Source organism: Natator depressus, chromosome 1 (assembly GCF_965152275.1).
Source record: "Natator depressus isolate rNatDep1 chromosome 1, rNatDep2.hap1, whole genome shotgun sequence".
Taxonomy (NCBI): domain Eukaryota; kingdom Metazoa; phylum Chordata; order Testudines; family Cheloniidae; genus Natator; species Natator depressus.
The window spans coordinates 309,601,030-309,616,996 of NC_134234.1; the positions used below are offsets into that span (position 1 = coordinate 309,601,030).

Consider the following 15,967-nt stretch of genomic DNA (forward strand, 5'->3'; position numbering starts at 1 on the left):
TCAAATCGCTAGAGCTGGCAACAAGATAAAACCTGCTGCTAGCCAGATCGGTTAGGCTGTGGAACAGCTTCCTAGCCTGTTAGTAAATGTACACTAGCCCCAATAATATACTCATACACGTGAACAGCTGATTTGGCAAAACTGCGTGAGCAGATCCTCCTTTTCTCTCTCCTCTCTCGTGTCCATGCTGAACTGGAAGAGGTGGGGTGGGGGGTGCCCTGGCTCTTCCAGGCTCAGCCCGGCTTTCCCCCACCCTCCCTGCTTTGTTTTCTGAAATGATCAGCTGTGTCCGTGGGTTGTGCCAGGGTCAGGGGGAGTAATGCTGCCCTGCCCCTTGCTGTCACACTGTGTGTGTGTGTGTGTGTGTGTGGTGGTGGGGGGGGAGATACTGTGACACTGGGCCTGGGCTTGCATTTCTGGCTACCTTTCTAGGTGCTTCCCCCCCGCCGCCGCCGCCTCTGCCTCTCTCTTCTCTACTCCCCTCCTCCTGCCGTCTACCCCTCCTTTTTCCCCTCCCCCGGTCCCTCCCCCAGCCCCCGCTGGCGGTGCCCGCCCGGTGCTGGCTCGGGCGGCTCTTTCCAGCTGGAGCGCGCTGGCTGCTGAGCCGCTGCTGCGGCTGCTCCGGAAAATGTCCGAGCGAGGCGGCTTCTACAAGCAGGAATTGAACAAGACCGTGTGGGAGGTTCCCCAGCGCTACCAGAACCTGACCCCGGTGGGCTCCGGAGCCTACGGCTCTGTGTGGTAGGTGCCAGCCGCGGGCGGCGGGCAGGAGAGGACGGGCTCCCGGGCAGAGGGACAGCTCCCTGCTCCCCCCAGCCCCCTCCCCGACCCGTCCGGCAAGGTTTGCCCGGCTGCCAGCCTTCTGGCTGGGCGCAAACAATGCCCGGAAGCCGTTTGCATGGGGAGCCGCTAGGCCCGGGTTGGTATTGGCAGGGCCGGCACTGGGATGTGTTTGTGATACGCCCAGGATCGGGCCGGGTGTGTAACAGCGGGGGGGATTTCTCTGTGTGATCCATGCGGGATAGCCGCCGATGCAATGTAGCCATAGGCAGGGGCAATTTGTATCGTGGGGGTGCTGAGAGCCATTGAACCAAACTCTGAACCTTATATAGGATGGAAAGCACTTCCAGCCACGGGGTGGGGCAGAACCCCCAGTTCCAGCACCTATGGCCCGTAGGCTCCTTATATGACTGTATGCTATAGCTCCTAATACTGTAGGCTCTCTTACCCTATATATTCTACACAGAGGATCTGTGTGTGTGATTTTTCTCTTCCCCGCCCCCCACTAGGGTTAGGAGGAGGGAGAGCTGGAGTTGAAGCTCTCACAATAATGTTGAGCTCTGGAATTCCTCATGGGTTGCTAAGGGTAACCTGGGTCATTCCGGCTACTGAAAAGAGGCTTCCCCCGACTAGATTTAAGACCTTCCTCACTGCTGAGCAGCATGCATGAATTAAAGTTTGCTAGGATGGCCCTTTTATTCACACTGCTGTGGGGTGAGGGGAATCTGGTGCATTCATTTTAGGGGGTGAAGGTGACTAGTGCTGCCTTTCGAACAACTCACCATTGCTCTTTTTAAACAAAACTTTAGGTGGGTGAATCACCAGAGCTCCTGTTTTTCCACACTTTCAGTAGCCTGCTCACTAGTTGATATAACACTGTTACATCACCTCAGACCTTCACCTAAAAATACCTCCAGGCTCATTTAAACCTGTTTTTAGGTGTAGGGAGACAATGAGGAGTTTGTTTACAGAGTCCATCCATCTATCAAGGAGGAAGCCTTCATTTTATGTGCAGTTTTAGCTCAGTGAAACTTGCAACACTACCAGGAATCTTGCAGAGTCATTGTCTCTGTGAATCAGAAATAAAACCTGGCTGCTTCTTTAGAGTCAGGCAGAGAAGAGTAAGAGTGTTAGTGCTGAGAGATTTTTGCATGAATAGCAAAGTTCTCCTTGTTAATGTTATGAGAAGCTTCATTGCATTCTGTCATGTCTGTTTTAGGGTTACTGTGTGACCTATTGTCTTGCCTGCAACTCACTTGCTCCATATTTGTGTCTGAAATAATACCTCGTTTCTATGAGTTACGTGATTCCTGGCAAACAGGTTAATCAGAGTGCCAGCAGAGGAGTGGAGAACAAAGAAATAAGTAGAATGATATAGTGATAAACATTATTTGAGGTGATCAGTAGGATATATGGAGAAGCACATGACGTCAAATTCTGCTCTGTCTTATACCCCATACAGCCTCATTTGGCCAAATTCAGTTCTTGGATACGCCAGTGTAAATCAGTGAAGTCAGTAGAGTTACTCTGAATCAACATCGGTGTAAATGAGAACAGAATTTTGCCCACTGACTTCAGTCGAATTGTAAGTCATGGCAGAATGGGACCCAAAGACTGTAAACTATTAATATTGTGCAGGGATCCATGATGTGTCCTTTCCATTAAACACTTCCGTTTTTAATAATTGCTCAGTTATCTATCAAACAGAATTCGTTTACTTTGTGCTTCCAGTCCTGCAGGATCAAACTACTTTTCTATTTGATTCATATTTAACTATATTTGTAGAAACTTCAAATCATTTTCAGAACTAACTCTTTAAAAAGTCACTGTCAGTTTAAAAACCATACCTCTATCTGAATTATTTTACGTACTATTTACAACGAAACCCCTATCATGACTATAATCAAAGACACTAATGAAAAAAAAGTTCCCAATTTTGTTTCCAATTGATTTGTTTTGTGCATTTGACAAAACCTTCTGAATGGTTAGTTTCACTCTTTCTCTGTATTGTCAGTTTCCGAGGGTTTTTTTGTTTGGGTCTTTCACATAAGGGGAGAGAGAAACATTTTTAAAATAGGAAAATGTGATTAACACACACACCCCCTCCGCGTGTGCACACACACACACCACACAAAATAATTGGCAGGGGATCTTAGGGCAGGTGTTGTACCTAGAAGTTTTCTTAACTCATTTTCTAGAATTGACTAGATTTCAGGTTTTTCCTTTTTCTACAAAATCTGTGTGATCATTCGTACGTTTCCTTCCAACTAAGGGCACAGTTCTGTGAATATCATTGTTCCTAAGTTGTTTAAACCGTAATTTAAACCATAGCTCTTAGTCTGAGGATTCGGGTTTTTTCTGTTAGTTTGAGAACTAAGTTAAGTTTGCAGTTGGAAAACAAGCCTCTTAGTTTTCTAATTGCACCTGATTGTTCTGTCCTTTTTCCTTAAGCTCAAATATTTCTAAGAAAAATCTGTAGTGTAATGTCAAAAACTTTTCAGTCATAATAAAGGAAATCGAAACATGTGGTGTTTCAAATGTTGCACAGCTGGTTTGTTTTCCGCTGTGGTAGAATTTACAATGTCTTCTACTTATTTTCCCCGCTCACTGATGCTAAGGAATTCCTAGCTGTTGACAAATGGGAGAGCATAGAAATTAGGGGAGAGAAAGCAGGGAAGTGCATCTGAAATGAAAGTGGTGGTAAGGGCTTATTGCTAAAATATTCATTTTTGGACCAAAGAATTACGTTGTTCCATGAGTAGTCCGGTTGACCCCAGTGAGACTATAGATGTGAACAAAAGCCCATCGTTGTGAGAAAAGAAAAAAACATTGTGCAATAATTTTAATATCCAGTGATATTTTGAATGTTTTCCCCACAATGGAATCAGTAATATGTTGATAACCAGCATATTCATTCTCTTGACTAATGTGTTCTGCCCCTTTATATGACTAATCCCAACCCTATGCAGCAAAGTACTTAAACCATGCTTAAGTCTTGTTGAAATCACCTGCATTTAAGCAACTGCTGAATCAAAGCCATAGTCTTGAAATCCAAACACTGGCTTTGAAATAGGATCAAAGTTTTTAATAGAATCATATGTTTCTTAACAGTATTGGAACAAATCTTTATTCGTAGTAAGATGTTCCCCTCCTTTCTCATTCAGGGTAACTGTTTCCTGCAAATCTTCCCCTTTTAATGTAACTTGTTACTTGCATCTGAGGGACTTTTGGGTAAAAAAATGTTGTAATTGTTGCATTCAATGTGCTGGGCTAAATCATGTTAGTGAAGATTCTATCAGACAACTTCTCAGCCTTGGAGTGACTTTTTTTGAATTAAATTTTGTATGACTACATGTACGTTTTTAAAGTAGAGTTAGAAATAAAGTGGGGAGAGATCAGGTATTTTTGTGGTCCTATAGCTCAAAATGATTTTGGTATAAAACAAATGTTTTGCAGCCCCTTTCACTAGGTATTTATTTAAATGCTGGCAACGTGCTTTGATGTTGTACCAGATGCAAAATATAATCTCTGACCCACAGAGATTAGGCTCCTCACACTGAAGATACATCAGAGTGGGGCTCGTTCCTGCAAACTTTACAAAGCATATAGCAGCCCTGCCTAGTACCCCATTGGACTTCAGAGCAAAGAACTTCTGTGGAGTCCTTGCCTCAGGCACTGCACCCCTATGCTGTATTTTCATCAGTTAACTCTGCAGATGTAGGCTGCACAGTCTTCCTTAGCTGAGAACTTTGCATTTTAGCCTTCACCCATTGAAGTCAGTGGATGTTCTATCATCGACTTTGATAGGTGCAGGATCAGGTCCGTTAAGCTTAGCACAAAAACAAACAAATAAGATATGGTGTATGTAGGTCCCATAAACTTCAAAGGGTCATAACTTACTCAAAAAACAAATTTCACTGTAATAGTCCACGGCATTTCTTCTCACTTTGGGCTGTTTACATGATGCCATATATCTACTTTCAAGGCCCAGCCATTTAACATGGAGAGTTGGGTTTGTTTGCATTTCTAAAAAGTTGCAAGGATTTTTATATAATGGAAAACTTGTTTTTGAATATATAAAAATAAGAAAAAAAATCACTGAAATGTTTTAGTTTTAAACTTACCCCCAAAATTTCTTTGTGCAGAGACCAAGCATAAACATATCAGCCCAGAAAGTGAACGTTTCAGGAAGCTGAATGTGACAGATAACTAGAGATTAAAATAGAAACAATTATGCAACCTTTAACTATAACCACTCATATCATAATAAAAATAAATTAGAGTAACTGTGACACCATCATGCATTTTAGCATCCTCAGTACAGATCCCTTTCTTGAAGAAATGCATACACATTAAACATCTAGGGTTAAATTCTAACTTCTCAGTGGTAAAACTTCCACTGACTTCAATGGGGCCAAGATTTCATCCCTACTCTGTGAGTTTTAAAACCATTTTGGATTTAAACTACACTTTTTCTGTTAACTTTGTATCCTCCCCTCCTCAGTGTCCCAAAGTTCATTTTGTAATATCTGCCCATTTGGATGGGAAAGTGTACTGAAGTGCATCTTGTTTCTGTTCTAGGAAGAATAAAATAAAATTGGACTATGTCATGATTACAGAGCAAGTTTGTTTTCAATCCTTTTTATCCCATTCGAGTGCACTTCTCAACTCACTGGCCTGGCTTCCCTCACCTTTTTCAAGGGTGGAACCCAATGGTCCAAACGCTCTTGGGCTACATCTACACTGCATACCTCTTGTGGCAACATGTAGCTATACACAGCAGGAAAAAGCAGGCTGCATCTACACTGAGATGTCTAGCTACACATGGCAGTGAAAGGCTCTTTCAAGGGGAAGCAGTGGGGAAAGGCTTGTTAGCAGCAGTTGCCAGAGCCTTTCCCCACTGCCAGAGCTTTTCCCTGTGGCAATGGGCCACTACACTGTTAAAATAGCAGTATGGATGGGGAGGCACTGCTTGGGTGAGTAGAGAGCCTGGCAGGGTACATACGCACAGGATTCAAGCATGTCTTTATTCGAGGCACCAAAGCAGTGCCTTGCTATCTACACTGCTATTTATACTTGTGCTAGGTCTGTATGTAGCATGTGTACTCTATATGCACCCCCTAGCACAGGGCTAAATGGCAGTGTAGCTGGTAAGACGCTGCTTAGGTGAGTTGGGTAAAAATCACACTTGAATCTCTAAGGTATGTACACTACATGACTGTCTACATGCCCAAGCCATGCCTGCCCCATCGACACAGCTATATTTAGCAGAGTGATATCCCACTGGCTCCCCAGCTGCCAGAGCCTTCCCCGTCACATAGGGAAAGGCTCCAGCAGCAAGGAAAAGTTTTGGCAACGGGAGAGTAAAGGGTCATTCACTTCTTGAGTGCTACCAAGTGGCTGGGTGTGGTACCACAGTCAGTTCTCACCCATGGCGCCTCCTGCAGGCTGCCAGCCAACCTCTGGCCAAGTCACAAAGTCCCAATGAAACCCTTCTGGAGTACTAAAGAATCCAATAAATAAACAATCTATTTGCCCTCAATAGGATCTTCAGCACCAGCTCTGGCCCCTTTAAATTCAGCCCATTGTGCGGGCTCCCAAATAAGCCCTGTCTCCTTCTTGGGGCTTACGCTACTTTACCTGTCTGGTTTGGGAATCTGGGCACACCCACTACTCTGGGTTCCAGTCCAGGGACCCTGTACACAGCAGCCATGTACTGCAGACTTCAGTCCTTTGGTGCTATTTCCCTGGGCCTCATCCTACTAGGCCCCTTTTATCTCCAGCCCTATCCCAGGGCCAATGTGCTCAGGTCCTTCTCTCTCTGCAATCCCAGCTAAGTAAGTTCAGCCATAAAGTCTGTCTGATTGTTAGGCTCCTTTGCCCAGAGAGCAGCTAAGACCAGGTAGCTCCTTCTATCTAGGCCAGCCAGACCCAGATTGGCTGTTGCTAGTCCCTCTAACCTTTGGAGAACCAGGTTTCTGTGGTTTCCAAAGTGACTGCTCCAAAGAGGCCTCTCTAGGCAGGCTTGGAGAATCCACCTTTGCTGCTGTTTCTCCCACATTGCTGATGCCAGGGGTGGGGTGTAGTAGGCCTGCGGGGCCTCCTGTAGGGAGCTGCGAAGGCCAGGTACACCCCACCACTGGGAGGCAGCGGGAAAAGGTGCTGACAGCTCCAGAGCCTTTCACTGCTGTGGGTAGCTACACACGCAGTGTGGATACAGCTGGCTCTTTACCGTGGCATGTGCCCATGCCCTGCATGCTGACACTAGTGGAGTGCAGTGCAGACATGCCTTTAGACTTGAAGTCTGGGGTGCAGCCCCACCTTGTTTTCCAACCTTGTTAACCCAGCAGGCCCAACTGAGTTTGCCACCTGTAAAACTTTTCCCCCAGGAGCCTGTGACAGCAGCTGATTAAAGTGACTCAAAAACAGCTTCTTCACAATAAAGCATTATTTGTTCACTCAAAGGGTACACAGCATGCAGCACAAACAGTAAACGTGACAAAGTCTATATGCATATTTCCCCATACCTATATCTTAATCTTTCCTTGCCAGCTTTTGTAAGCTCTCCTCTGCCCAGTTAACCCATCTCTGTATGGTACAGGCACAGACTGCCTTCTGCAGCATGCTCTTTATGACTGTCTCCCCTAGTGGGTCTCCTTGTCAGCATGCTGACCACCCACACTTCTCCCACCCCTCCCTTTTAGGTCAGCATGTTTAAAGTTTTAGCTTTCCCTTTGGGTCCTAGGTGCAGGCCTGGGAAAAGTACACCTTGCCAGACTAGCTGGAGCCAGGCAGCTATTCCCCAGTCAATAGCTTCGCTGTTGTTTCCTCAAGGACCCTTGATATTCTTTATGATAGCACCTTATTTTAGCCATTGTTTCATTTCCTGTTGGTTTCCTTCTTACGACCTCCTTTGATTTAACTCTACATATTTATGCAGGATAATATCACACTGGTAACTGAGGTGCATATTTTTGTTTTAAAAAATACACATAACTTTTTCATTCTCCACAGACTATAATAAAATATGCCCTGATTCAGAAAAGCACTGACGCACATGCTTAAGTCTGATTGACTGTAATGAAACATAAGCATTTGCTTAAAGTTAAGCTTACATACTATCCTGAAAAGAGATCCTTTCCTGAACTGGGTCTTACTTTGTTTTGAGGCACTGGAAGGAAGGTGAAGCAATAGGATTAAGGCTCCCAACTTCTAAAGTTTAAGGTCCTGATCCTGTGATTCTACTTTAAAATCAGCTTGGGCGTGCAGTGAACTGCATGACTGGAGCCTAAATTATAAAGTAATTGCTTACCAAACTCATTTCATAAATTGTCTTAGTGTTAAGAGCACCAAAACTGCTTTGGAGACCATTAAGTAGTGTTTGGGGAGGAGCGAGGGAGGTTGTTGGTATTTTTTAAAATTATACTAAATTGTTAGACTGTAAATCACCTTTGGCTAAAAATAGAATCACTCCTGAGTTAAGAGCTTATTTGAGGACTTTTAGCCCACAGCACCTTTTTATGGTAGTTTTAAACCACGGCAAGTATCTATTTCTAATGGAAATATTAATACAGTATTAATTACAGGAACACTAAATGTTCAGTAACACTAAACTTTAAGTAAAACATCAGTAGCTCATGAAAGCTCATGCTCTAATAAATTGGTTAGTCTCTAAGGTGCCACAAGTACTCCTTTTGCAAATACAGACTAACACGGCTGCTACTCTGAAATCTGTAATTTGTGTCATTTGTAAAAGTGCCTGTTTATTTGAATGCTAAAAGAATACAGAAGTGATCATACTTCAGAGTAATACATACACTTTTTGTATATAGATATATTTGAGAGCCAAAGACTTGACGGGTCTGCAAGGGCTAAGGCTCTGATTCTGAAATCAGATCTGCATCAGTGGGCCTTTGCAGAGGTAGTTGACTGAAGTGGGCTTTGTACAGTCTGAAAGGTGCACTCATTGGGATCCCTTTGCAGGATTTGGGCCTACATTCAACGCTGGCGAGGGTTATCTCCATTGTCTTCATTGGAGGGGCACCACCTACATCAAGGCTAAACTTGGTCCTAATTATGGTTCTGCTGACGTCTACGTTGGTTCTGATGAGGTCTTTGTTTTAAAGAGGATAATGATTCTCACTGAAGATGACTACTCAAAGCTTTGTCGTGAATTGCAAGATATGGATCTTACTTATAGGTGTTGTAGACTGATTTCAAAGCAAGGCTGGCAAAGGAGATACAAAAACCATCTCTTTTGGCAGCAAGGGGACATTTACTGCTGAGGATTTGGGTTTTTTCTAACACATTTTGTAGAGAAAATGGAAGGACTCCTGCCAGGAGACAGGCTCTAGACTGATTTGTTCCCTTGAGTTTGCATTTCTGTTTCATGGTAGAAATTGAGTGACAATCCTGGTACGATGAAAAATGAACCGAGCAGAGTCTGCCGTCTTTCTGCTCTGTGACAGCTCTGCCATTTTGGGTTTTTGACACAATCTCTCCTGCTCTCATTCAGTCTCCACCATTTCATGGTGAATCTTGACACTAGCACAGCTGAATTCTGATTGCTTGGGGACCTTGAATTATAGCTTTTGTTGTTGGTGGTTGTTCTTCATTTCTGTTACCACAGAGCCTGGGAGCCCCTAGTCATGAGCCAGGATCCCACCGTGCAAGACAATGTGCAAACACAGAACAAAACGGTGGTCCCTGCCCGAAAGAGCATGGAATCTAAATATGGGACAAGACAGCGGATGGATACAGACTTACAGGGTGCACAAGGAAACAATGAGACGATGTTGGTTAGCATGATGGGCGGTGGTCACAGCACACCCGCATCCTAACGGTTGTCATGTTTTTTGTATGCATCATGGCAAAGGAGAGTTTCAGGAAGGGGTCTGAAGAAGGATAATGCATTAGTTATTCAGATTTTTTCTGAGAGCTCCTTCCCAAGCATGTGAGGCAGCATGGAAGAAAGCATGAAGTTGCTTGTTTGAAAATTTAACAAGTGGGCTGTGGATGCTGGCATCATGTGTTGATCAGAGGTGGAAGTCAGCATCTCAGTAGCTAATAAGAGATGATAAATAGGGTGGGAATAAGCTGTGAAGGGCCTGGAAGTGAAGACAAGTGGCTTATGACTGATGCTTTAGAGAAAGGAGAGCCAGCAGAGGGATGCAAAGAAAGGTGTTTCATGGTTAAGCTATAGGCTAGGGAAATGATCTTTGCAGCAGCATTGCAAATGGATATGAGTGGGGCAAGATTACAATTGCCAAGGCCAGAATAAACGATATTGCAGTAATCGATATGTGAGATGCTGAGAACCGGGAGGGGAGTGCTAGCTGTGTGGATGGATCGTAAAGGCTGTATCTTAGAGAGGCAGACAGAATTAACAAGACATAGACATGGCCTGAGTGTGAGGATCTAGAGAATGGTCTGAGTTGAAGAAGACGCTCAGGTTATGGACCTGAGTGACTGGCAGGATGGTGGTGTTGTCCACAGTGATCGAGAAAGGAGGTAGCATGGAGGGAAGGAGGGGACAGGAAGAGATTAGGAGCTCTGTTTTAGCCTCATTGAGCTTGAACTGATGGTTAGACAGCCACAAGGAGATGTCAGAGAGAGAAGCTGAGATTTTAGTTTGGACAGAAGGAGACAGGTCTGGAGTAAAGAGGTGAAAGGACAGAGTCCTTTGGATCCCCAACAGAAAGTTGGAAAGGGGAAGAGAAGGATCCTTTGAAGGACATGCTGGAATGATTAAAGAAGTAAGAGGTGAACCCATAGAAGTCAGAAAAACGAAAGCCAAGGGAGGACAAGATTTCAAAAAGAAGAGTGTGATCAACTGTTGCAAAGGCAGCTGGCAGGTTGAGGATGAGGATGGAGTACTGGCTCTGAGCTTAGGCTAGGAAGAAGTCAGTGGTGACTACTGAGAGTAGTTTTCGTGGAGTTCAGGGGTTGGAATTTGGATTGGAGGCTGTCAAGGATGGAATTCAAGGAGAGGAACTCCAGACAGCAACTGCCAACAGCATGTTTCAAGAGCTTAGAAATTAAAGGGAGAAGGAACATGGGGTGGTAGTTGGAGAGGGAAGTGGGTCAAGAGTAGGTTTGATGTTAGTCTCTCCCATTAAAAAAACAAAAACAATTTTTAAGATGACAGAGGCTTGTGTGTGAGGGGAAGGAGCCAGGGGAGAATGAGTGGTGAAGGAGAAGAATAAGGAAGAGGATGAGAGTGGGTGCAAGGGAGATCAGGAAATTGGATGGGGTCACTGGGGCAAGTGGAACGGTCAGAAAAGGACAGCATGTGAGAACTTCTGCATCTTCTTCTGGAAGAAGAGCAATTTGAAGGCGGGAAAGAGGAGAAAGGTGTGTTGAGAGAAAGTCATATTGTATTTGTCAGTTTTCTCTTGGAAGAAATTGGTAAGACCCTGTGCAGAGAGAATAGTGGAGGTGCAGAAGAGCTGGTTTGAGGACCGAGTCAAAGGTGGCAAGTAAGGTAGCTGGGATTGTGACTATGGGATTCAATTAAGCAGCTAGGAATATGGTAGAACAGAAAGAGGTGAGAACAAATTCATAGTGGAGGAAGTCAGCCTGGATGTAGGATTTCCACCAGAGATGCCCTGCAGCACAAGAGTAGAAGCATAGGAAACAGATGTTGGGGGGCAAGCCAGAGCTACGGGTTGGTGGGGCAAATGTTGTGGTGGGAAGGAAAAGCAAAAGATGGAGGCGAGTGAAGAATTGAGAGAATCAACGACCATATCGATGGAAGAAAGGGAAGAGAAGGCAGGCAAGAGAGAACTGAGAACAGATGAGAAGTCATCAATGCTGATGAATTGGAAGTCAAGGAATGGTCAAGTGACAGTGTTGGGGGAGGGAAGGAGCACTGACGGGTCATGCTGAAAGAGACCAGGTGATGACTGGAGAGGGGGAAAGATCAGAGAGAGAGCAGTGCTTGGTGAAGACCAAGTCCAGTGAATGCTCTTTTGGTGAGTGGCAACAGAGAGAGTTGAACAAGGGCTGCCAGTCAAATGAAGAAGTGATGACAAGGAAACATGCAGCTAAGGGGTCGAATGGGTCATCTGCATGAAACTTCAAGTCACCAGGGATGAGTATAGAATCATAGAAGATTAGGGTTGGAAGAGACCTCAGGAGGTCATCTAGTCCAATCCCCTGCTCAAAACTGGACCAACCCCAACTAAATCATCCTAGCCAGGGCTTTCTCAAGCCAGGCCTTAAAAACCGCCAAGGATGGAGATTCCATCACCTCCCTAAGTAACCCATTCCACTGCTTCACCACCCTCCTAGTGAAATAGTTTTTCCTAATATCCAACCTAGATCTCCCCTACTTAAGACAATTGCTCCTTGTTCTGTCATCTGCCACCACTGAGAGCAGCCTAGCTCCATCTTCTTTGGAGCCCCCCTTTAGGGAGTTGATGGCCACAATCAAGTCCCCCCTCACTCTTTTCTCTTCTGCAGACTAAATAAGCCCAGTTCTCTCAGCCTCTCCTCATAAGTCATGTGTCCCAGCCCCCTAATAATTTTCATTGTCCTCCGCTAGACTCTCTCCAATTTGTCCACATCCTTTCTGTAGTGGGGGGTACAAAATTGGACACAATACTCCAGATGTGGCCTGACCAGTGCCAAATAGAGGGGAATAATCACTTCCCTCGATCTGCTGGCAATGCTCCTACTAATACAGCCCATTATGCCGTTAGCCTTCTTGGCAGCAAGAGCACACTGTTGACTCATATCCATCTTTTCATCCACTGTAATCCCCAGGTCCTTTTCTGCAGAACTGCTTTTTAGCCAGTCTGTCCCCAGCCTGTAGCAATGCATGAGATTCTTCCATCCTAAGTGCAGCACTCTGCACTTGTCCTTGTTGAACCTCATCAGATTTCTTTTGGCCCAATCCTCCAATTTGTCTGGGTCACTCTGGACCCAATCCCTACCCTCCAGCATATCTACCTCTCCCCCCACGTTTAGTGTCATCCGCGAACTTGCTGAGGGTGCATCCCATCATTCCAATCATTAATAAAGATGTTGAACAAACGAAGACTGAGTGGTGGAAGACAGAGCCAAGAGTCAAAGAGAGGAAGGCTGATGGGGAGGAGTCAGTGGGCAATAAGTGACAGAAACATTGAGAGGCAAAGAAGAGGAGAGTTGGATGCAGTGCTGGTCAAAAGAGGAGAAAAGGTGGGCAGGCTGGTCAAAAGAGGAAGAGATGGGAAGCAGCAGGAGAGGGAGAAGAGAAGTCCAACACCCCCAACCTGGGCTGATTCATCGTGGGAATGGGAGAAGAAGAGGCCTCTATAAGTTGAGGGGCTCCAGGTCTCTATGAGAGCCAGGAGCTGGAAAGAGCAAGATATGAAGAGGTTGGAGATGGCTGGGAATTTTTTTAGAGATGGAGTGGGTGTTCCAGAGAGAGGCAGAGGAGAAGGAGGAGGATGGGCGCGAGGTTACAAATGGGGACACGAGAAGGGCAGCAGTGGTGGCAGAAATGAGAGTCGGAGGTGGAGAGGGTGGGGAAAGAGGGAGGCCCAGGGCTGGGGAAAATGTCGCCAGAGGTGAGGAGGAGAAGGCAGAGTAGGGTGTGGATGTGGGATCTGGATTTGTGCTAGTAGGAAGAGTGGAGAGATCGGGCTGAAGAGGCGCATGTAGAGGGAGAGAGTAACAAGGAACCAGTGAGGGGAAGGAAGCGGGAGGAGGGGAAGGAGATGGATGGATGGTATGATGCACCAAGGGTGTGATGAGAGCCATGGGTGAGCAGCAGATGGACAATGATTCCAAGGAGGAAAAAAGGAGAGTCTGAAAAATGCTGTGCGGGTACTTGGGGTGGGGGGATTGGGACAGAATTTGTTCCCTGGTGCTGATACCAGACATACTGAGTGCTTTTCCCATGGAGGGGGAGGAGACAACCAAGTTGTACGGTTGCAAGGATCTGGGTGGGAGAGGAGGGTCACTGAAAAAGGGATGGCTCCGTAGTGCTTATAGGAGAACCCTCTGGAGTTCTGGTGAAAAAAGTCACTATAAAAATTATGATCTGGGGAACTACAACCTTTAGTAAAGACAAATACCAAAAATGAGCACTTTTTTGGCAGAGTACAGTTAATTCAGCCTGCTTTTGGAAATTGAGCGGCTTCCTTTGAGTTTCCAGCGTTGTAACTATTAATAACATCGTTACTTGTTTATCCAGTGCCAAAATGAGCATGGCAATTTACAAATAGTGTAAAACAGGGTCCCTTGTCCCAAAGACCTTTAAGATCTAACACCTGGCTCGCTGCATGTCGCTCTTTGCAAGATCAGGGGCTAAATTTAGGCATAATGACCAACATTTTCTAGACTCTTAAGTCTATATTTATGGCCTAAGTGTGGGATTTTCAAAAGTGACTTAGGAGACCAAGTCCTGCCTTTGGAAATTTTTACCATTATGGAGAGAGCAAACAAGATATGGGAGGACTTAGGGAAAAGAAGGATATTGGTAATGTAAATGAGATTATGCTTGCTTGGGTTTATGCATGCATCTTGATGGCATTATTTTAAAAAGGAAAAAAAAGTAAATTTAGAAGCTGACAGTTTTAATTATAGTTTCGTATTCCATAATCTATAGCTACCTGACAGTTTTCTTTTTTGATGAAAGGTAGAATAAAATGCAGCTTGATCTTCAGTAGTATATTAGCTTTGCAACGGTGACAGATCTTTATTATTTAAGCACTGGCAGCCTTTTCAAAAGCTGTATAAGATACAAATACCACATGGTCCCTGCAGTAACAGAGCTAACCATTCCAAAGCTCTAACCCAGCATACATTTACACACATGAGTAACTTTACATGTAATTAGTCCCAATGACTTCAGTCATGTCATAACCGTTCCCCCAAAAAAGTCTTTAGTGTGACTAATCATGTGTAAAGTTACTCATATGCGTAAGTGTTTGCAGGATGGAGGTCTAAAAGACAAAGATTAGACTAAATCTTCCCGGTAGCCCAAAGATTGAGTATAGTTAGTATATTGATTATTTTTATTTTATAAATTGTGTTGGTAATAGATTTATATTGACATTGGTTAATGTTTGTAGTTAAGAACTAGGTTTCTTTGCCAGTAAACTAAGGAGACATGTCTAAACAGAAAAATAAGAAGCAGATATGTGCAATTTTATGATATGTTTAATACCATATATGCAATGTAAGTTAACGTAATAGTTGTTTGCTGCTTTGGCAAACAGATGCTAGCTGTAAATTCATCTTAAATAATTGACACTAGTTGTGCTGGAGTTAAAGCAAAGCTGAAGTTCTTACAAACCTTGTGAGCATTACATAAGGCATGTAGGAACAATATTCAAGTGATACTGCATTGCAAAACCATAATATATCGCATCACCGTTTGTAGGGTGAAGTAAGGGTTGTTCCTAGGCGGGGATGTGGCTCATTCTGCTTTAGATGGAGCTGCAGAGTCGTTTGCATTCTCCATGTCTGGGGGGAGCTGCTGCTTCCCGCCCTAGGGTCCAGTTCCCTGCAGCCACCCCCGTGGCAGGGAGAGCCAGAGCTCGGGACTCTGAGGGTCTTCATTTAGCTTCAAGGCAGAGCTGGGCAGCAGGCTGGTCCCCCGCTGCCCGCACAGGGGACAGGGAGTCAGAGCCCAGGCCCTGCTGGGTCTGACAAGTGCCAGCTCTGGTAATGCACCGTCAAGCCCAGACGCTTCACTGGCAAGCCCCCTGTGCCATGGGGTGAGATTAGTATGTTTCGCTGAAGACTATTACTCATCCTCTCTCCTTTTGTCTTGCTACCTTTCATATTTTTTATAGATTTATTCTTATGCATGTACCTTGTGTGTAATTGTGTGTTTCCTAGTAGACAAAGAAGCACTCTGTGCTTTGTAGGGTAAATGTGGCTCTCTGAAAGTTGCATTCACTAACTTCCTTGAACTGCCATAAAATAATAAAGCATTTGTTTGGGGATGAGAGATGAAGGGAATATTTCAGTTCCCTGTGTTAGTTTATCTTGTTTGTTGGCACTGCTTATCCAAAGCTGACAATGGGAAATGCTTGCTTCTTTACATTGGGAATGCAACATAGCCCCCTCCTGATTCTGCCATGCTGCCAATTGCTCTTATGGCACATTTCCTTGTGGTTGGATTGATGGCGTATGTGCTCTTTCCCAAGACTACGCTCCATAATTCGGTAAACAGTGGCTGCTTTAAGAGCAG

The 15,967-nt window shown here is 44.7% G+C and overlaps 1 protein-coding gene across 3 annotated transcripts in view; it reads left to right on the top strand.

Moving 5' to 3' along the window:
* The first annotated feature begins 526 nt into the window (after positions 1-526).
* LOC141980774 (mitogen-activated protein kinase 11-like) overlaps positions 527-15,967 on the top strand; it is a 47,242-nt gene continuing 31,801 nt past the window's right edge. Inside the window, exon 1 of one of the 3 annotated variants that reach the window (XM_074942364.1) lies at positions 527-741. In XM_074942364.1, the coding sequence (XP_074798465.1) occupies positions 629-741 (113 nt within the window). In that variant the 5' untranslated portion in view covers positions 527-628. The remainder of the gene's footprint in view (positions 742-15,967) is intronic. The other 2 variants (XM_074942363.1, XM_074942366.1) reach the window with 2 other exon arrangements.